Genomic DNA, 22,868 nt, shown 5'->3' with positions numbered 1-22,868 from the left:
GCTAGCTAGAGCCATCTAAGTGGCAAATATATGTTCAATATCATATGTAACCTTTTTCTTAATATACAATAATGAAACGCATTTTACAGACAAGACGATGGAGGCCGTTCACATGTTCCCTACATCAAACAGAAGAGCTTCTCCCTATTTATTTCTTCATGAGTGCAAAATCCAATGCTCCTCCACCTACTTTGTTGCTCAGCTTCAGCAAGTCCACTTCTGCACAGACCGACAGAAAAAGAAACATGACACGAACTCAAAAACAACTAAATAAGTAGTCATAAATATGGAATGTGGAAGATGCCACTCAAACTATACAAATAAAAGTCCTTCAGTGTGGTCAAATAACTTATCTTGTAACAGGACAACATAAAAATAAAGAACAAAGTAAAAGGTGGTCAGAACGAGAGTGGGCTGTTGCTTGCTTGTGGCCCCTGCTGTGAGTAGAAGACCATGGGAGGCTGGTGTGGAACACAAAGTGACGACCGACAGAAAGGAGTGTGGGTGGAGATGTGGTTCTAGGACTGGGTGTTCACATGCCATAACCAAAGCTGGGCTGTGGGGGCTGGCTGTAGCCTGGTGCTGCTGTGTAGCCGTAGCCGTAGGCCTGCTGTGGAGGCACGGCCATGTTGGGACCTGCCGTGAGCATCAGCTGAGGCGAGCCTGAAACAGAAACATCCCATCTCAGATCTAAATGTGTCTAGAGGAAAGGATCTGTGCCTTTCTGGTGTGGTTTCCTACCGTAAACAATGGGTTGGGACTCTGTCGCCTGCTCCTCCTGTTTCCTCAGAGACTCAGAGGCTTCAAGTTTGTCCACCTGTAGAGAAACACGACAGGAGTGATTGTGTCAGACTCCAAACCGCTGGCTCCTGGGGAGCAAGGGCAGATGCCGGGTTGTAAAAACTGACCTCGGGGTTATTTCACAGGCTGACGGATGGGACCATTCCTGACAGGCGAAGATGAATACAGTCCAGATTTAAATAAAAACAGGCTGCAGGAGGCAGGCCTTGCTAAAGGGTTGGATGCCCTCCGTAAGGCGGGAACAACTACACGTAGAGAGCTAATGGCTACGCTATCCAGCAAGTCTACAGCTAGCCATTGTATAGACGCTCAGAAATGGGAATTAGGAGAGGAGACACAGACAGCTAGCTACTGGGCGATAATGGTCCCACCATCTGGCCACCCAAAACATTAATTCTAACATGTATGTAGAGAACCAAGTCCATAACAATCAGACTAAGTTACAGCCTAGGCTTTTTATTACTGTTGTTCCGTGTCATCATCATGGAGTCCAAATATTCTGAATCCTCATAACTAACATAAGGAACTCATTGATGGAATCCATATAACTCTATTCATCAGGAGTCTGAGCAGTAGTCCATACCCTTAACATTAAACTACCCATTTAGTTCCAACTAAAAAGCAGAGACCTAGTTTTCCAGTTTTGGTTTGTAAGCTAACATTTTGAAAAGCTTCAACCAAAGTGACTGTTTCAGCGAAAACATCAATGTAAAGCAGGTTAAAAGGACCGGAAGCCAGTGGATTCATTGTTTTGTGATCAGAGGCAGAAGCAGCGGGATAGAGCAGGAACAATTTAAAGAAATAAGCAGCAAGTGGAACACGACTAGCCTTAGCTGCAGCCCTGATGGGGAGCAGCGCTACTGAAGCCCCCTCTGAAGATGGTTTTGGGTTCAGTTCTCTACACACAGCATGGGTTACTACTACAGTCAGTGTGGTTGAGCGGGCCGTGTCGAGGAGAGACAGGCTGTTTCATTTGAGAACAGGAGGGCTGATAGTCATGCTGAAGCAGCAGTTGGGTTATTTTCTTCTTCAGGAGTGCACGAGAAAAAGACAAAGGATGACAGAGGGAGGAGTGTGAAAGAGTGGTGGTGGGGGTGATTCTCTTCAGCCAATTCAAAGTTTTCAGAAGCAAGCACAGCCAACGACAACATCTCCTAGCCTGGCCTGAGTGCTGCTGAGGGGGGAGCAAGGGAGGCATGCTTTTCCTTCCACTAGTGTGTGTGTGTGTGACTCTGACAGTACACCCAAACACAATTAGTCCTTTGGAGACATAAAACATCTGCTGATGTTTTAATGCCATGTATTATTATAATTAATAGTGATTATTTAATAATAGACTACTCAGTAAACAGTGAGAACAATGAAACAGCGGTAAAAGTTATGACTAATAGCACGTTGTCAGACAGGTTTCTTACTTTTACAGGTGTGGTAGTAATCAGGCCTGAGAGGGACTAGTGACACTGAACTCAGCTTTGACACGATTAATCACAAATTATTCACTATGAACCGGGGGAAGTTACTTTTTCACACAGACCCATGTTAGTTTAACATTTTCTCACCGTAATGAATGATATCTGTATAGATTTACTTTAACTGTTTTTTCTAATCTGAAACATTTAACTGTATGGACGTAAATACTTGTCCCCAGCACTAGCATTCAGCACCATAAGCTCTCTGACATGATACGGAAGTAATTTAGGATGATAGTGGTTGGCAGACTGCAGCTGAGCGGTTTTACACATCAGTTCAACATTCTGATCCATCGGTAGGTGTGGGGGAACAGGACCTGAGGACAGCATGTGAGGTTGCTACCAGAGCGGCGCTCTTCACACTCCATAAGGAAAGCTGATGGCTCTGCTGGATCACTGTGTGGCTCAGCTGACAATCAGAATAGAAAACCTTACCCTGCAGGTAAAATGCTGTTATGGTTTGGGACACTCCCAGCACCTAAGGTCTTACTAGATGGGTCCAAATAAAATCACAAATTAGTCCGAGTGCATCATGCTCCTAAATAAAACATCTGAGCAGTCAGCGACAGCAGTGAACCAAGCACCCATGATGGGTGTGAAGAGCCGCGCTCTGGAGAATGGTGGGTTTGTCTAGTGGACGTCTGGAGTTTCAGTCAGAAGCTGGAGTGTGACAAACTGGGGAGGGGGCATGCAGGTTCTCCTAATACTTTACTCCTGCAAGCTAAAAGCTACAGGACATGGATAGGGTCAAAAAGAATGATTAGAAAATGGATTCGACTTTCACCTTTTCCTTTATCGCATCAACCTGAAAAGGAAATTCAGAGAGGCAACTTAAGGAGGAAAAAACAAATGGGAGGCTCCCAAAACAGAACCGTGACAGAGAGAAAAGAGCAAACAGAGGACTTGTCCCTCAGAGTGGTGCGGGTTTTTAACGCCACTTTTGATACAAATGCAGACTTGAGATTTAAAAGGAACTAGAATCTTTGGCTGTTTCTTACACCCGTTTGGGAAATCTTCCAATGTGTGTACAATATTATAAATATTGCTCAATTACTCAAGCTGAATGTAGTTTAATGCAGAAACAAGCCTAGTTTTAGTCTTGAGCAGGAACACTTTGTCACATAAAGTCAATAATATTTTATAAATTTCACTTAGGTCTGAGAGCAACACAGACAGATTTTCTACAACCCAACAGATGAGCAGCACAACGAGAAGCCGTCATGAATCTCTTCTGCAAAACATTTGTATGGAAAAGTAGCCTGAAGGTGTGAAAACCCAAATGAGAAGAGTGGGGACACACGATGGACCAAAGCAACGCAAATGAAGCATGAACGGAGGAGAGAACAGCTAGTACTGAGGGTTCTGTGTGTGTGTGTGTGTGTGTGTGTGTGTGTGTGTGTGTGTGTGTGTGTGTGTGTGTGTGTGTGTGTGTGTGTGTGTGTGTGTGTGTGATTACTGGTAAGTAGCATTTGCAAACTTTTTAGCAGCTTGCAGCACTTTCCTAAAGCTAAAAAGAAGTAGCGTAGAATGACTGAGCAGTGATATTTCAGCATGTCTCAAGTCATGTCAGACTAGACTGACAAACCCGAGACATGTCCACAGAGAGGAGGACAGAGGGGACAGGATCACAACAATGTTGAAGATAAGAGAAAACTGAAGGTAACCACTACTTCAAGGTAAACGTCCTGCGGGCCTTCTTTTCTAACATCCCACTTGGGCTTTTTTAGGTGGCGATTTACTCACCTTAGACAGGTACTCCCTCATGACCTGGATGAAGTACGGCATAGAAAAGTCCATGATGTTGTGTCGCCAGGCGGTTTCCAGCACCACGTCTGGCCGCAGCAAGTCATAGCAGGTGAACAGGCAGGCAGCAAAACACTCCTTCTTGTCTTCATTCAGGAACCAAGCCAAGAGCTCCTCGGCCAACTCCGTGTCTTTGGACTCTGATGCGTACTGCATAGCGTCCTGCGGGAGGACGCCAACACTCCAGCTCAGGTGGGGACCATAAAGGGTTCTTGTCTCATTCAAAATGCAACATTTTTTCTAAAATGTTAGTTGTGATGACACTGCACCTTGTAGAGCTTGTCCTTCTTGCAGAGCTCGACACTCTGTTTCCAGCGATTGTTGCCCTTGAAAAGGTAGGCAGCGATCCTCCTGAACTCTATCAGCTCGTGCTGCTCCAGACTCTGGGCCAGGGAGATGTTGTCAAAGTTGTCATAAGCATCGATGGATGTTCGCAGGGCCTAAGTTACAGAGGATAAGCAAGTAGTTGAAAAATCAACAAAGAATATTGTTATTTGGTAAAATGGATGTAGAGTTCAACCAAAAAAGAAAAAGGCTGCAACCTTCTATAAAGATAAGAGTAATAAACATACTGCATAGTCCTCCTCAATGATGAAGAGGTTGTTAAGTGCTTCATTCACAGCCTTGTTGTTGTGATTCTGGACCGACCGCAGGTATGTTTTAACCAGCGGCAACTGTTTCACCTGAACAGAGAACCAGAATATTAAAAATCATCAGTGACAGTCACTTGGCTCTCTAGAAATGACCAGCAATAAAAACCATTTAGATTTCTGAATCAAACAATAATAAGCGAGTACCTTGCTGAAGAAGTTGACGGCACGTGTGTGGTCTAGCCTTGGAGACAGGACGATGAGCAGGTCATTCAGTAACAAAGGTTTAAACTCCAGGTAGAAGTGGACAGCCTTGTAGTACAGCTCTACATTCGCCACCTGCAATGAGGTGGGGGGGGGGGACAAGTCTTGTTAAGAACTGGGGACAGTTTTGAGCTTTGACACTGTGGTTGTCATGTTGAACGTGTTACCTTGGTAACGATGTCTTTGAACTGGCCTTCCTTCCAGGCATCAGAGGGATGGTTCATCATAGTGATGATGGCGTTATCGTATTCCTCATACTTGTCGTAGAGGAACACCAATTCTGCCCAGAGGTGGGCCTGCTCAGCTGCTCGGAGGACCTGAAACAGAAACAAGAGAAGATTATTTCCATCTTCAATTTAGGTGGACTTTCTTTTCCGCGTTTGCAAAAAAACAAACAAAAAAAAAAAAAAACTACCTTTGGAATGTTGACGCGAGACCAGAAGAGTTCCAGGTGTTCCCTCATCTTCTGGGGTTTAAACTTTGAATAGAGAATGGCCAGCTCTGTGAACATGCCCATGTGAGCCCGCTCCAGTCCCAGAGCTGCCTCAAGCATGGTGATCAGCTCTTCAAAGTAGCCACGATCCTGCAGGTGACAGGCACAAACCATTGCCTTTATTATTTTACATTTACATTTCTTTTAGGAGATGAAGACGGTCATCTTCATAACATTACAGTAGGTAACAAATTCTCCCCATCACAAATCTAAATCAGTTACAGATTTGCCAGTATAACAGCTGCCCCACATACCTGGTAATAGTTGATCAGTTCCTCCAGTTCATCAGCATGAACAACAATATGCAGACCGCACATCTGGGCCAGACGGAACTCCTTCCCATCCACACAAGCAAAACACACCTGGACGAGCAGATGACTTGTTTTAGATAGGCAAGTGGACATCACAAACTAACAATGAGGCTACGGTCAGTGGAAGAACAGAGGTGTGTGGTTGTTCACCTCCTTCCAGGTGCGGGTGCTGTTGGCCTTGCGGGCTCCGTCCACAGCAGCCTGGTATTCTCCCAGGTGCACCAACGTTGAGGCAAGACGACCAAAGTTGGACACGTTGTTGTAAAGCAGCTTGGCAGCTTCGTACATCTTGTCATCATAACAACGATCACCCACCTGAAAGAAGAAGGAAGTGAAGGCAAGAATACCTTAGCAACAACTGAACCGATAAAAGGGCGGACTTCCTAATTCCTACCTGCTGGATGTGAGCATTATTAGGACCATTGATGAACTCCTCCAGTTCTGCCAGGCGGTTGGTTTTTGCCAGAGCGAAGATCAGCTCTGTCTCGACGTATGACTCGCGTGCCTTTTTACGAGCCATCTGTAGGAACTTCACCAGGTCTTCCCAGTTTCCTACGCGCAAAAAAACCCAACTTCAGTTTCATCTACATCCCTTTCAACTGCATATTTACCAAATGTAATTAACCCCAATAGAAACAGAAAAAAAGATACCGTTCAAAAGAATCAACTCACCACTTTGGGCTGCAGCTTGTCCCACCTCCATGTACGCAGAAGGGTCATCAGCCTTGATGTAGGAGTCGATAGCTTCTTTGACTATCCCCTTCTGTAGCTGAGCCTTTGCTAGCCGACTCCACACTGGAGGCTCATTGCAGCGCTCAGCAAATTCATAAGCTCTGTCCAAGTTACCGATGTGTTCGATCAGAACCTGGATGAGAGGAAAACAAAACTCTATATAAGAACATCTCCAAAGAGGCTTTAGCCATAACAAAACATATAAACAATGAGGGAAACCAAGAGCTCACCTGCACAGCTGAAGTATTGACGTCAAATTTTCTAAAAATAGCAAAAGCCTCCTCAAACAGCTCATTACTGATGGCAATATTTGCAATGTCAGGTGCGTCGTAGTTGTCTAGACGGTTAATGTACTCCATGACACGTGTGCGATCAGCTTTGATGGCCGTCAGGATGAGCAAATTCTGGAGGTTTCTGGACAAAAACGGAAACAAAGAAACTGCAGACTTTTAGTAAACAACCAAAAAACAAACTTGGTATTCAGGCAGTTCACAAGAATAAATGAACAAAAGAGATCACCAATGAAACAAGATGCATCACCTGTGCTCACTGAAGACCGAATTATCCAGAACGATCTTTTCCAGAAGTTCGATGAGTTCATTGGGAAGGTCAGCAGTCATGAAAGCCTTGACTGTGACGGACACCTCCTCTGGATCCTGAGTCTCTGACAAGGCTGTCTGAACGACCTACGGAAACGCAAACATTTACATATAAACCTGGCTGTAAGCCCAAAGTAATCCACCTGAGGGGGAAGAACAGCCATTAGAGACGGCCCTGGATGAAAACAAGTCTTAATGATCCTGAAAATCAGTCAAATCCTAGTTTTTACAAATATATTGTAGCTTTTAAAAAGTATCTGATTATTTGCAAAATACTTTTCTTACTTTGATAATCTGACCAGGTAGGTGACTGAGATCAGATTTTGTGGTTGGATTTAAAATCAGCCAAGTGTGTAAATGTAAATACAGACCTAATCATTCTGTTGTTTATCTAGAAATAAGTCACCTTGGCATAGTTTAGTATCAGAGACGGTAAAAAGTCAGACCTGATCGATCAGAGGTCTTCTGTAGTTGTTGGTCTCCAGCAACACACTGGCCCACAGCTCGGGGTTCTTTCGGCGTACGAGGTAGCGAGACAAACTCTTGAACAATGAGTTTTCATTGCACACCTATAATGAGACAAAAATATTATTAAGAGACAATGGTCGTGTAATACAGTCAAGGTCTGGCATATTTAGAAGAGCCATTTAGAGTCTAACTCACGTGGATGAGTTCCTGGTCACACTGTCCTCTTTCATATGCCACACAGGCCAGGTGGGGGTCTCTTTTCTCACAGTACTTCCCCACCACACGGCTGTCGTAGAAGGGGTTCTCCCTTAAGAAGCGCTCAGGGTTGTTGTTGCTGTCGATGTAGATTTTGGCCAAAGCATTGTGGGTTGCAGGTTCCTCACAACCTTCATGAATACGAGCCTCCAGCCAGGGCAGCAGCAACTTGAGTCTGAAGGAGGACAAACGGTTAGCATCAAAACCAGAAACGGATTTAAATAATACATATAATCCTTTTTTTCCACTTTCATTCTTCCGTCCTACCGATTTCTCTTTTCCACTTCAGCAACAAGTTCATCAGTGGAGAACTGTCCTCTCACCACCATAATCAGATTCTTGATCACATCTTCAGCACAGTCTACATCCAATAAACCTCCAATGACTACTGGCAGACGGCTTGGGTTCACCTGGAATTATTTATTCAAAATATTTGTCAAGAACAAATGCATAGCTGGAGAACATATTTAATTAACATAACTGAGTGTAACACTGTACCTTCTGAACATAAATCTCAATGTACTTTTGCAGGCTGTTGCGGTAAAGGTACAGGACCAGGTCATGGACAAAATCAAAGCGGTCGCACACAATGATCAACGGTAACTGGTCAGTAAGCTTGGCTTCCTGTTGAAAAAAACAGAAATGAGTGTTAATAAAGTTTAACAGGATGATTTAATCATTAAAAAGCTTTATTCTTCTACATCGGCAATTCCTCACCTTCAGAAAGTTCTTTACACGTTCGGGGTCGTAGCAGTTACTTTCTCTGCAGATTCTCTCCACCTCTTTGATCTGACCCGTTTTGCAGGCAGCCTGAATATACTTGAAGTGGACCTCTGGGTCCTGACTGAAGTTTACAATAGAACCCAAGAAATAGAACAAACCTGAAAGATAATAAAGTCAAAAAGAACAGGAGGGACTGAGAAATTATCTGTTTGCATGAGACTAAAGCCTGATTTATGCTTCTCCGTCTGCGTCAGTGCGGAGACACGCAACGCCATTATCCGTCCTTGCGTAGGGCTCCGGCAGGCACGCAAGTACGCACGGAGTCGAGCGCACTTTTTTAAACATCCGTCGAACGAGACGGATTACGCAAGCTTGTGATTGGTCAGGATGCCGCTGTTGTTTACAGCGCCGCCATTGCAAAGAGAGCCGAGGACAACTAGCGGCAGACACGGAGAAGCTTGAAGAATACCTCGCGAAAAAACTCTAAAAATATGAACGTTTAATTCTCCCGTGACTGGAGGAGTGAAAAGATGAGCAGCAAGCGTTTTATTTGTGGACGGAAATGAAAGGAAACGTGGGTTTAGAGGTGGGGAGCGCATGAAGAGGTGGGAGAATGAGAGACAAATATGTCTGTGTAACAAGTCTCGTATATACACAAAAAACACAATATAAACACTTTCTTGGACCGGTACATGACAGGATACCACAGAACAGCGCAACGCCCTCTGTGGTCCTGCCGGGCAATGGCTTTGCAACACTCTCCAGGAGACGGAGAAGTATGAGAGCAAAACGCTTCCGTCAATCCGTGCGTGTCTGTCCCTTGCGGAGCTGACGGAGAAGCATAAACCAGGCTTAACCCCAACACCAAAAGCACAGCAGGAAATTTGCAGCGTTATATTTACAAGATGTTGATGACATGGATTAACCCACAGACCTATCCATAAACATGACTGTTCAGTACCAATTATAGAAGAATCAACCTTAAATAAGATGTAGTTGGAGAGGTCTTTTAGACGTTTCACGTATTTGTAACTAACCCTCAAAGCTCTTGAATGACTCAAAAAGCTCGGTGAGCGACTGAGTTGAAAGCTGCTCGTGGTACTTGGAGGCAACCTGCACACAGATCTGCAGGTTCTGGCGGATGTTAGCGGACAACATGGCCCTCAGACATTCCAGAGAGTCCTCTACGGAGAGGGAGCCAAAGAAATTCACCAACCACTGCAAAACAGAGGGAAATGGAGCAATTAAATTAAACTGGTAAAAAAAAGAAAATCTTAAATATTTTCTAATGGAATGTTTTGCACAAACTCATCTAACAACTGCTCATTTAGGACTCTCTTGAGTTTGTACCTCTGGGTTTAGAAGGTGTGTGTGCACCACCGCACGCTTTATGTCATACAGGTCAGTATAATGCTCCAGCGCCCTCTGCAGGAGGCCAGCCTTCTCACACAGCTGTGCCACATGAGCGCGATCGTAGTGGGTGAACATCTGATTGCCAAGGATGGCATCTGCAACCTATAGGACATGACACAAGGAAAAATAACCCTTCATCTCAGCTCATAGTTTAAACAGCAATTAAATAATTCCTTACAGTTCAAATTAAACTGTGTATCTGAAAAAACATTAGATTGTTGTAGGTAAAAAACAAAAACTGCAACCAACTGTAATTCATGTGATTCTTGATTCATGACTGCGTCTGCATCAGACTTATTGTCATGTGATTGTACCTGTGGTGCGTGAACCAAATTCATTTCCAATAAACGCGTTTGCAGTGGTCCTTCCATGGGCCTGTTGTTCTTTAGAGCATCCAACAGGAAGGATGTGCACTGCTGGATCAGGTTGTACTCCATAAAGACATCAACAATCTGGAGAAACACAACAGGGATTTGTTTACTCTGATGAGAGCAGAGCCGTCGGCCGAGTTTTAGTCCTCTAACGCTTTTAAACTATTGTTCATGCATGTATACCTGTGTAATATCAGCAAGTGGTTCTTCATCCTGAACCAGCATCTGGGAGAACTGGAGGCCTTGCTCTGGACTGATCCGCATCACATTCCTCAGTAAAAAGATCCAGTCTGGAGTGTAGCCGACCTACAGGGAAAACAGATCCATGCCACTTGTTGTAATTGGGAGTTACAAATGTGAACAATGGCGACCGCCAGTTCAAACTAAAATCATTCCTCAATAATTTGTAGTCATTTTATTTATTTATTTATTTACTTATAACTTTCAATAAACTAAGAAGCGACTAAAATAAACTGTCTGCACACCTTCTTGGCATAGAGAACAATCTTCTGGAACTGTCCCGTCTCTGCAAAGCACTGAATGACTTTATTAGGAACATTCGCTCGGAGATAAACGCTGAGGGCAAGAGTAGGATCTACAGACTTCACCAAGTCTCCAAGTTCCTCAGAACATTCCAGCTGGAAACACAAAACCAAGATTTAGATAAAACAAAGTCATCAGAAAACAATCGTGAAAAAAAAACCTCCAGAAAAGTCTGAATGTGTTTCGGGAGGAGGGACACTTACCTTGTCCTCCTTTAGCCATTTCTCCAGAAGTTGCTTGCGGCCTTGCTGAAGAACAGGCCTGCACAGCTCCAGGGACTCAAACTTATTAAGTTGGCCTTGGTCCAGCAGGATGCCAAAGTACTGAAGTAAAGGAGACGTCTGGCCTGGTTGGGCTGGAACACTTTGGAACCTACGGATGGTGTCTGGAGTCCGCAGGATGCCCTGGAATAGACAGATAAGTCAATGTGAAACCCTTTAAAACCAATTATAAATTTGCCTCACTTTGTAAGGAGAGAGAGTAAATATGATCTGCGAGTCTGTATGTTAACAGTACAACAAGCTAAGAAAGGTATAAAATGAGAAGTATCTTCAATGGGAGTAAAATGTTGGAATGAGGATAAAATATCATTGGTAACAGCAACTACACTTTTAGTTTTTAAAATATTTATCAGCAAAAGTATTTTTGCTTCTGCCCAAACCTGTTCGGTCATGACATTTTTGTATTTAATTAGTATGTGGAGGGTGTGGATACTTGTATAAGTATATGAATATGCATATTTGTGAGGTAGGGGAGTGTATATATATATATATATATATATATATATATATATGTGTTTGATGTATGTTTCTGTATACACAAATTACTTTGATGACTTAGCAAAATAAAAAAATACTTTAAAAACATTGTCCCCTTTGGCACAAGCTCTAAAACCTGTTTAGTTTTAACACTCTGCTGTTGGGATGCAGGGCGGAATGCTACCAGTACCTTCGGTGCATTTGCTGCCACCTTGGCAGCCTCGGAGTAATTTCCTGCTGCAAACAGGGTGTTAAACTTGCGGGCGAACAGCTCCTCAGCACCAGCGAGGTTGTTGCGTACAGCCATGCGAAGAGCCAGGTCTGGATTCTGGAGCACATTGGTGATGTAGGGAATGATGTTTTCCTCTTCCACACACACTGACAGTACCTGAGACAAAGAAACATGGCTTAATATCAATACACCATGTATACACACACCTGATGAGAGGGGGAAAGAGACAGCGTTTCACATTAGGGATCTTTTCTTGTGTTTCATGTGGTGTTACAGTGTGCATGAGCAACAACAGTCTAGAAGACCAACAGATCAGAGCCAGGAGAAATAACAAGATTAGGTTGTATAGTCTGCCTGGCAAAGCTTAGTCTCCCTGTTGTGGCGGTCACATGCCGCCTGACACAGAAAATGCTGCTGCAGCGTGATATTTTCACAGAGATTTCCTCAGTCAAGGTCACCCTCAAGGACCCAAGCTGATACAGAAAGAGGCCGCCAGCCCACAGGGAATGTGAATCACCAACAAATGTTGGCAGCAACAAACTCATCCAAGACATCAGTTCAGGCACATATGCAGCCTTAGACTGGCAGTGATTAGAAAATGCAAATACTGTGGATGTTCATATTAAAACATAAATCACCTTAATTATTGTTTAACAAATACCACATTTCAATTCAAACCTTTACATACGACTCATCATCTCAGCTCATGCCAATTACTTAATCATAATATTAAGAATCTGTGATCTATAAATCATTGTCATCTTGTAAAATCTGGTGAACCCGCCTAGCCTATTAGCATTATGGGGTGTGGAATGCCAATGAAGTTGGCAGCAATGTATGACCAAACAGAACTTGGACTCATGGATTAAATAAACTCATTTCCTCTCATCAGTGTGAGAGAGAGACATCGAGCAACACGTCCCTGCATGTTACCGTCAGATCTGAAAGGCTCTTATTCTCATGTTTAACAACGTGCAAAAATTAACGTCTAGTTTCAGTTTGGTTCAAGACTTATTTTAGGCATCAACCCAAAAGTCATTTATTCTATGGAAAGTTTCAGATGGGAGTACCTGTCCTTTCCTGTTGACTCCAATGATACCAGCTGTGGGTTCATGGGGGGCAGTGACAAAAATGGTCTCCCCACTGATCCTGTTCATGTAGATGCAAGTCCCAGTCTCTAGGTCATACAGGTGGATGTAGCCATATTTGGTGATGAGAAACACAACATCCTGTTTGGAACTGATCTGGGTGGGCAGAAATAGACAGGCAGCTATAAATGGAGCTCATTACAAAAAGAACTAAAATCTATGAAATATTGAACAGCATCAGCTGCAGGAGACACACTCTTAATGGCAGGACAGGGGGGACTATTTTTTCCTGAAGGACATTAATGATGAACAGTCAGAGAGCACTGGTTTTCCATTAGACTGAGTATTATTTCCTACAGCATTTATTTAACACGAGGTACTAATCCTTAAGTTATTTTAAATCCCTTTGTTTGTACCTGCATGGCAACAGGGAAGTCATTCTGGGCTTCTGGAGGGAAGAAAACATCCACTGCTTTCTTTGGAAATGGTTGGTTTCCAGTCGGTGGAGTCCCCACTTCAATAATATGGAGCTGGAGGAAAAAAGAAATTAAAGCAAGCAGTGTTTTTAATCAATAATTTTTGATTCAAGCCAGCTCTGTACTGCCTGTAAATCTTACTTTCCCTCCCGCTTGTCCTCGCACAGCAAAGCAGAACAGAGTGGACTCTTCTGTGTTGCCCTCCATCTTGAATTGTGCAAATCCAGCAGCATGGCCCTCAATGGGTTGGGACACTTTCCTGTCCACCGAGTACAGCTGCATGGCTCCAACCACGCGGTTTTGCTGAAGAGTCAAAACAGTATTTGCTTCAGCACATGTTTATGTAAAAAAGTTACTGTAGAATTCTGACTTAACATTTCCTCATCGACGCTAATGCAGCCCTTTAGACATCGAGCTTATTCACCTGTGCTGAGATGCCAATGAGCAGCAGCCATTTCTGTTTGGCATCTGTGCGGTAGTTGATAATCTGGCAGCCTGCCAAGCTGGAGTGACGATCAAATACTTTGATTGGCTGAGAGTCACCCTCCATGCTCCAGTGGTAGACCGCGTTGTCTGTGACCAGGGCAACCGTGTTGAGGGAGATCCACTTCCAGAACGTCACATCATCAGTCATCGTGTGAGCCTTCATCTTGCTCTTCATCTCAATGTTAAAGATCTGCAGGGTCTTTGCAGCTGGAAACATCAAGAGCTCAGGTTAACGGGTGGTGACAGTCAATGTTGGGAACAGCCCCCCACCCTACAAAGTGTTTGATTAAAAAAACAAACAAACACCACCAGTGTTGTGACTAAAGCCATAACACACACCTACAGAAAACCATGGGACTGTCAAAAAGCAAGACCAAAAAGAGGGCAACTACCAAACAGATCTGCATTCAGTCACGTTAGATGCAACAAAGTTTTTGTGTCACCCGAGTTCTGTTCAATTTTTAGAAGAATTATTTTGAAAAACTCAGGCTCACACTAAAGCCACTTTATTTCTGATTGTGGCTTTATGATCAAACAACATAAAGGGGGCACTAGAAATCCAGATGTGGACTGATGGGTTTTCCCATAATGCTTAGCTGTGTCAAAAACAGCTCTTCAATGTGTGAGAATGAAGGTTGATTTATTTGGGAATGTTGCACTTCCAATCATCACTATATACACTACACTTTTTCTAGACTTATAAAGCTCCTCTACCTTAACAATGAACTCTTGGTATTTGATTAGATTGTATCACCTTTTAGACAGCATTAATGACAACAAAAAACAAAACAAAACTGTATTTCAATTCCGTCACAAAGTTTAAAATTCTCTAAATCAGAAATTATAGTTTTAAAAAGTATTAAGCTCAAACCTGATAAATTGTAGAACTGATGCTAAATCAGCTGCTATTATAGGAACTCACAATGAAGTGTCATTTTTAACTATAAATGTGTTAATTTGGGATTGGTGTGAATGCAGATTTTGAAAAAAAAAAAAAAAAAAAGAGAAGAACAAGGAAGACACAGATGTGATGAGGATTTCTGCACAGATGCGCTCACACCAATTCAGGTTATAATTTCTCCCTGTTCAGTCTAAGCAGAGGACACACACACACACACCAGTTTGACATTCCTCAAACAAAAATAAGTCACAAATTACCTTTAATGAACCATAAGTACCAACAGAGTGATGCTCGTTTAAAACAGAGGGGAAGCTGTGTGCACTTTGCACTGATTACTATCGATAATTTTGGATTTGAAACAAAACAAATAACTGAAGACAAAGACATCTCCAGCAGTTTGAACTAGTTGTATTGTATTTGAACTAGGGCTGCACAATACATTGCATATGTTATCGTAATCACAATACATGCAGTAGTCATATCGCAAAGAAGAGGAATAAAATGTAATGAATGGTCAACTCAAATGTTTGCTACACATAATTGCCTTTTGTCAAGCGGAAGCATGAAGCTTTTGACTAATCGAATGGATCCCTTCACCCATTGGGCATATCAGTTGGGTTCTTATAGGTTATATGCCCGCCCCCTTAGGTGGACGGCACTTATGGCTGGCTAACAAACACCGGAGTTAGCTTAGAGAGCGTCACAATAATTGAGGGTAAAACGTGTGCGGAAAATGTTAGTGCGAGAAAATAACTCATGTTTAAAACAGCATGTCTCTTACTTGAAGATATTTTGGTTACAAGAGAGACAACGTTCAACCATCACAAGTAGTTTGCAAGATGTGACAAACACTTATGGCAACCATGAAGGGAAACAGGAGAAATATCTGTTGTCACCTTCAATGCAGCCACATAGATCTATTTACACGGCTCCAGAAAGTTTGAGTTAGCAAACCCAAAGTCTGACGTTAAGACAAGTAAGAGCACAACAACCCACCAGATGCCCATCTATCAGCGTTTTGTGGGTGGAACTTTTTATGAGAACACCTCAAAATGGTACAAGAAAATACCAGAGGCACTTGTACATTATTTGGCTAAAGCTGGGACACTGTGCGACTTTTTCCATTCGTAGCACTCAGCTTCAGCTCAAACTGTACGACTTCCTCGCAGGGCAGATCTCACGAGTCATGCGCTCACACTGTATGACCCAGTTCTCGGATGCGATCCGACTGCTCACACTGTACGTCTGGTAGCAAAAAGTCGGCCCTAAAAATATGCTAAAAAATAGCAGTTTTTACTCAACACGTCAGACTTTTTTGTCTTGTTTTGCCTGTTGTCCTTCGGGAGTGCTGCAGGAGGACACACAGGGATTTATGGGGGTTGGATGAGGAAAACGAAATAAAGAAAGTAAATCTGTGTTTTGTGATCAGTTTAATTTGACATGAACACGACAAACACGCTTTCTTGACAATCTTTGTGAGTAAAAAAAAAACGTGTAGAAACAAAAATGAACAACGTGTGTTATTAGGGAAATAGCGGGCGAGCGGTGTTGATGCATGATTCGCATGCGCGGTTCTGGTACTTTTTGGGTCACAGCTGCTCGCAGTGCCGCTTCAACAGTGCGATACCCTCACGAGGGATGAGCAAAATATTAAACACGCCAGAAGTTTGTGCGAGCTCACGACTGCTGATCGGTAGCTGGTCACGTGGTGTTAATCGCCTCTCGTAACCCCCTGTACACTACACGACGCTCAGCGCAAAACTCGCCCCGATCTTGTGGATTCTCGCACGAGTGGAAAATCGGCTCAAAAAAGTGAAAAAGTCACACAGTGCACGCCCGGCTTAAGGCTATGATGCCAGTGAATGAAATGAGCCAAGAGCCATCGAACTGAACAGGTGGGTCAGGGTGTACAGCACAGTCGGTAAAGGTTTTAATGGCTATGGGAGTAAACATACCCGTTTAGTTCTGTAAATGTTCTACAGCGTTGTCCTATTGCTTTAAATAGCTGCAACATATTTAAATGATTATTGTTAAACAAAATATTGAAACAGATCATGCTAATTTTGTAACGTTAACTTGCATGATTTCATTTTGTTGCAGTGTTAATACTAAAGATAGACGATGAACTGGTGTGTATAAAGTATAAGTGTTGGTGTGTTGAAAGTCATAACGTCATCGCAATAAAATCACCGTTATCGCGCGTCACAGGTTTTCCTAATATCGTGCAGCCCTAATTTGAACATGTGAGGGGCCAGTCAGCAAGTCAAATGTTGTATGAAACATTTTTCTGTTTTAAGCTCTAAACAATCACTAAAACCTGCAAGCCATGCACTTAATATTAAACTTAGGCCAGCTGTGTAGTCAACACTCAGATCACAATGAAAAAGGACTGCATGTAAATATCACACCTTTTATATTTACAATAAAATTACAATGCATTTTATTTTGATATTTGCATAGTTTTTTTTAATAGATTGTTTTACTCTTTTGGCAAGTTACTGAACAACACTTTACAATTATTTCTCTTTATAAATAAAAGCCTGAAGCCTAAAACCAAAGATTTTAGAATGAACGACATTTCTGAACAGATTTTATTCACTGTGCGCAGCGTTGCAAAGGAAAGAATATTACCATCTTCTACCTGCATGCTGTCAGATTGAATAATCATTTTTGACAGTCTAACAAGGGTAATCAAAACAGAACCAAAAATATGCTGCAAAGGCTGAAGCTTGTATAATCCTTTGCATATGTTCTGGTCTCTATTTCTCTGACTGTAAAAATAAGGAAAACTATGCAAGACAATGCTAACAGTCACTGAAGGGGAATGGCATGTTTAAAAGGGACTTCTCCACGCATCGTCTCCAATTTAACTGCTCAGTTTTCCCCAATTGTTAAAAGACGTTTTCCAGCTTTCCTCAATTATTTAAACATTTCTCATGATTTCAAGGTTTAATCTCAATTTTATAATTTTATGGATGGAAGTCAGGTTCTGTAGTTAAGTATTCTTTGATCGTAACAAATACCTAAAACTAAAATGACTAAAATTGTATCATTGAATTGAATGATTTGTTCTGTTAATCAATGATGCGGCCAAATGTGACTCCGTTCTTTTTAAGTTTCACCAACCTAATGTACTCCAATGTAAACATTTATTTCAATGCCATCCTATCTGCAACGATTGTTAAAAGCATTACTGTCTACTTTACCAGTGTGAGCAAAACGAAGTATTTCAAATACGATGTTTGATAGGCCGTGGAAAATGGTCAGGTAAAATAAATTATAATAATGATGTAGCAAATATACAAGCACAATCACACAAAAAGATAAGAGGTCTTTTATGCTCATCTCCTGCAATCATTTTTGCTTCCAAGCACTGAATAAAATTCATGTGCAAACATTTCAAGACAATGCATACAGGAACACTTTGACAACTCATGATATGTAAAATTCAACTCACCGTCTGCAAACATAAGAGAGCAGTAAGAAATGGAATAAAAAAAAAAAAGAGCAAAAACAAGCAAAATAGACAAAGCATTTATGACAGCATGAAATTATACTCATACCAATACTACTACAATAGTACTGTGTTTCACATGGAATATTTAAGTCTTTACTGCAGTTGTTGACAAACAAAGATGAGGCGGTCTAGTTATGAACATTCAAATTAAAAGCAGACTGTGACAGCTACATAACTAACAGTTTAATCAAAAATTTACAGATGGCCACATGTATCAGACAGGAAATGATAAGGAAGTGAATGTTCACAATTTAGCTTTTTGTTTTGAGTTCAGGTAGTTTACGAAAGCTAGCACACTTACTACGTGTGGAGTAGATTTAAAGCTGCTGCTTACCTTTCAGGGCAATAACTTTGCTGGCGGGGTTCATGATGGCGCTGTCGGCAGAGATGGGGCGGCGAATGGGATTATTGGGATCGGCCATATCGATGATGACGACCTGGGCCTGCTCACCCACTTTCTCCCTTACGCAGATGAACTTGTCTGACTCCATGGTTAGAGTGCTGAAGCCAATGTTGGCTGGGTTGATCCCCAAGTTCTGGAGCTGTTGTATGAAAGTGATAACTCTTTTTAAAATGCTGGCAGATTATAACCTATTATGTTTTCAGCAAAAATGATGATATGACTTAAAACGGTGCAAAATGGATAATAAGAGAATTTTATATATTGAAAGTATTTTGGAACCTACGATAGACAAAATGTGTTGAAAAAACAAAAATAACTCCAGTATCATTGTACTTTAGTAAGACATTTTAATTGAAATAACTAAGCAACAATATCTGCTGTATCATTTTTAAAAAAAAGGTCTAATGAAGCACATGAGCACATCAGCAAGTTGAATGTTTTGGAGTGGTCTAAAAAAAGCCTTAAAAAGGAGTCATCAACTGTTGCTTCTATGGATATTTACATTTTATAGTATTTTTAGGCCATAAAAATTTATTGGAAAAATAAATTAAAGTGATTTTCTGACCCTGTTTTTTGTAAAGGACGTTTTCTCGCGAGAGCACATGCGATATTTCAGCTGTGGCGGATTGACATTTTAATAATGCAAATGAAGGGTGCGTTGATTGGGAGAGGAGGCAGGGGTGTTGACACTGTAGGTTTCGCTTCAGTATTTCTCCAAAATAACATCCCTGTGATGGACAATGTCCCGGCTTTCATACACAGTAGAGTATTCAGACTTCAGCCTTACCGTTTGAATTTCAAAAAAAGTTTCTCAAGAGTTAGAATGGCCCCTCTTTCTAGACGAATCCTTGATGCCATCTTTGCCGATTTATAAAGCATTCTGGCTAAAAATGTTTAGCACAGACACTGAGACTAGTAGGGAGAGTTTCGGGAACAGCACTGTTAAAAAATAATGGTAGCTTCCCAAAAAACATTCGGACATTTAATGACCGTTTAAATGATGTCAGTCCGAGACGTCCCGTCATGAAACATTGTTTCAAAGTGAAAGTTGAACTGATGTCTTTTCTGGCCATGAATTCAATGTTTTTCGGCACATCTCATTTGGACGTTTAATGATTACAATTCGGGCGTTATATTACCATAAAAAACTGCCACCTGAGTTGGAATCTTGTATGTCCCAGCCTCGACTCGAACCCGGGTCCTCTGCGTGCAAGTTGGGTGTTTTGCTAGTCTAGCCATCTCTTTAACATTTATTGTTAACTGAAAAAAATCATTATTACCAAAAAAATGGTGTTAAAACCTAACAAACATTTGGAAGCGAAGCTTGACAGCTGAAACAACGCCAGTCTAATAAAAGTTCAATATTTTAAAGTACAAACTATTATTACAATATTTTTAAAGACTACTAGTTCCAAAATGAAAGTTGAAATGTCTTTTCTGGCCGTGAATTCTACGTCTTTTGGTTGGACCGATTACGACATTACGTGTGGAGTTTGGCAGTCAAGAACTGGGCAGCTCACATGTAAAATTCACTTCAACATTTTCTGTTCTCCTGATTTCAGTAATGGTGGCGCTCTACTGAATTTGAGCGGAAGCGGAGCAGTGTGGGCTATAGCGGCATTGCTCTGTGCTGTCCATTTATGGTACTGTACATCCTGCCTTTGTGATGACATCAAGGCCAGAACTCAAGATCTTGTTTTGGAGTTTGCGTGCTCGTGGGGTGCACATGAGCAGGTTGAAGAAGCAAAGATTAAAAAAAACGATCCAATGTTAAATATCAGCTTCCCAGCCAGTGAAAAATCATTAGGTAGCCATTATATACATTTTTCAAGTGGAAATGTGAAAGTTTCAGGTGAAGACTCATTTAAATTCGTTTCTGCAACATGAAGCAAAAAAGACTGCAAATCTGAATTAAAACATTTCTGCAAAGAAGAATAAGACAAAATTCCTCCACAAGAATGTGAGACTCCTTATCGGTTATCACACACAAACATGTCACTGCAGTTGTAGCCAACCATGAGTTTTACAACCAGGGGCCAATTATTGTTTAACATAAGGTTTGGTTGATTTCAATGCCTTTTCATTCTGAATAAATGAAACAAACATGATATGTAACATGATTTGAATGACAACCCCTTTATATGCAAGGCAGGGCATTTTGTGTTTACTTGGGTCATCTTTGTTTGCTGATCTGCTGATTTAAGTGTGACAAAAAAGCAAAAACAGAAAAAAATCTGTGAAAGGTCAGTCACACTAAAGCAAATGAGGTTTCAAAATGATAAAAAAAAACATTTAAATTTTAAAACAACTTGCCTAGAATAGATGAGAATTGTCATGGAAGATTTTAATAAATCCTAAATTATAGATTTCTCTAACTCCGAGGTTCAGACAACACCTGGGAGGGTATTCATCATAAATTAGGATTATATTGCTTTATAGATGTTTCAGGTTGAACATATTTGGTAACTGTGATCAGATTAAATTTGATTAAACTCATGGTCAGTTAGTTATAGCGTTGCTAATTAAATTTTAGGCAGTGGTTACGTGGTTTATAGGACACGAGAATGAACAAGTAATTAGCGTCACTAAATATTTGTACATCAAAGGATGAGGGAGTCACATTTATGTTGGAAACCTTTGGTTAATAACCCACCATACTCCAGGTGAAAAAAATGGCTCGTCGTGAGACAACCTTCAGGAGTGACGTGTTCACGGTACAGAGTACTGTCAGAGGACTGCAGCTGGCCGTGATTTAAGCGCATCTTATGACATCAAATCCCCCATGAGTTCGAATAACAATAAAAATCAAAGCAGGGTTTCACCAGATTTGAAGACGAACGCTTCTAATATTATGCGGCCCAACAGCTGAGATGTCAAGCGTGGTAACGATTAAAAAAATGACGACTCAACATCCCTCACGACACACTACCGTTAACGAGCTGAAGCGATAGCTACTATTCAGAATTATTTCACACGTAACAAAAATATACATCTGAGTAGGTTTACGCACAAATGTGTTAGGTTAAGACGCTTATCTATATGGAGTATTTTCATACAGGAGTGAGATGAATGAAAAGCTAAACGGGAGAGGGGAGGTCATTCATTTGCTGCGGGTATTTGACGTTGTTAGCAAGGCTAGCGAACTGTCAGACGGTTCAATAAAGAAATGACAACTAAACGAAATGCTAGGGGTTATAAAACAGTGAAGTTTAATTTCCATACCTGCAGGTGCTCCTGAAAGCGAATAGGTAGTATCTGAGCCATGGTGGTTTGCTTCAGCTCCCCGGAGTCTTGAAACGCTAGCCGTTACAGCTAGTTAGCTAGGCAGTAGCACCGCGCTAGCTACGACCTCCTCGCTGTAGGTCGGAGCCAGTCAGTGAAAAATGCCGCACAATATTAAAACAAAGGTCTATATGCGGCGCTGTTGGTTGTGTTCTGGAAGTCCGTCACCGATAAAATGTTAATTGGTCCGCCTTCCGTGGAGGTCTTCTGCACGGCATCGATGGATAGCAGCGGCTGTGGCTGATCTGTTCAATGAAATCCGCAATGGCGGCTGAAGCAGCTCAGAGCCTTTTCCCTCGCCGGAAGCACCCAGGCAGCTCTATAAGGACACCGGCTTAAGTCAACTGTTTCCAGCTGATAAGATTCCCCACACCCCCAAAAATCAAAACAATAAGCACTCCTCAGCTGATGTTTAAACAATGTCCGACACTGAAACGGAAGTTTCACTTTAGTATTCCTGTGAAAAATACTAAGCTGGAGATAAATTCAAACTACATATCTTTTAATTCTATACATCTTAGATTTGAATGACAACCCCTTTATATGCAAGGCTTATTTTATAAATGATGCTTGTGATAATTTTTTGGCAAACCAAATATTGACACGTAGTGCAGTTTTTATATTTATCATTTTTGCTTAGTTTTTTTATGAACATTTTGCATTTCAAATACAGGTTAGTAACATTTTAGGTCCAATAAAAAAACTCACATAGCAAAAGATGACTCGGGACAAGAAGATGCAATTTAAGAAGCAGCTGTATTTTGACTACAAAGGCAGTTCTAGTCCAGTGTCTCTAAGCTGTTTTCATTATATTTCAGTGTAAAAAGCCTAAACTAATAGAAAAAAAGAAAACTCAAAATAACATTTAATAAGAAAACAATCATTGGAAA

General features: G+C 41.6%; 1 protein-coding gene across 3 annotated transcripts; it reads right to left on the bottom strand.

Moving 5' to 3' along the window:
* Positions 1-334: 334 nt before the first annotated feature.
* Positions 335-22,192, bottom strand: LOC139062485 (clathrin heavy chain 1-like). Of its 3 annotated transcripts, XM_070543435.1 has the most exons (34): positions 21,919-22,192; positions 18,628-18,835; positions 13,814-14,082; positions 13,531-13,692; positions 13,330-13,443; positions 12,896-13,069; positions 11,784-11,981; positions 11,039-11,239; positions 10,778-10,930; positions 10,476-10,598; positions 10,236-10,373; positions 9,859-10,023; positions 9,546-9,726; positions 8,503-8,666; positions 8,284-8,409; positions 8,053-8,195; positions 7,726-7,960; positions 7,509-7,631; positions 7,004-7,149; positions 6,694-6,877; positions 6,404-6,596; positions 6,126-6,283; positions 5,882-6,046; positions 5,675-5,782; positions 5,343-5,510; positions 5,095-5,244; positions 4,871-5,002; positions 4,646-4,756; positions 4,343-4,513; positions 4,014-4,235; positions 3,055-3,075; positions 909-946; positions 742-817; positions 485-663 (listed from the first exon to the last, which is right to left on the bottom strand). In XM_070543435.1, the coding sequence occupies exons 1-33, from the start codon at positions 21,958-21,960 to the stop codon at positions 787-789; spliced, it is 4,917 nt and encodes a 1,638-aa protein (XP_070399536.1). In that variant the 5' UTR covers positions 21,961-22,192; the 3' UTR covers positions 485-663; positions 742-786. The 3 variants fall into 3 exon arrangements, with proteins under 3 accessions (XP_070399534.1, XP_070399535.1, XP_070399536.1); XM_070543433.1 differs by lacking the exon at positions 909-946 and having other exon boundaries at positions 335-663; XM_070543434.1 differs by lacking the exons at positions 909-946; positions 3,055-3,075 and having other exon boundaries at positions 335-663.
* Positions 22,193-22,868: the final 676 nt, after the last annotated feature.

Source organism: Nothobranchius furzeri, chromosome 13, assembly GCF_043380555.1.
Source record: "Nothobranchius furzeri strain GRZ-AD chromosome 13, NfurGRZ-RIMD1, whole genome shotgun sequence".
In the NCBI taxonomy this organism is placed as follows: domain Eukaryota; kingdom Metazoa; phylum Chordata; class Actinopteri; order Cyprinodontiformes; family Nothobranchiidae; genus Nothobranchius; species Nothobranchius furzeri.
The sequence above is the reverse complement of the archived record's forward strand: the minus strand, read 5'-3'. Positions and strand labels throughout refer to the sequence as shown.

Coding starts and splice junctions, on each gene's coding strand:
- LOC139062485 (XM_070543433.1), bottom strand. CDS start 21,960: ATGGCTCAGATACTACCTATTCGCTTTCAGGAGCACCTGCAG. Junction 6,284..6,403: donor ACAAGCTGCAGCCCAAAGTG/GTGAGTTGATTC, acceptor TTTTGCGCGTAG/GAAACTGGGAAGACCTGGTG. Junction 5,783..5,881: donor GCACCCGCACCTGGAAGGAG/GTGAACAACCAC, acceptor CTGCTCGTCCAG/GTGTGTTTTGCTTGTGTGGA.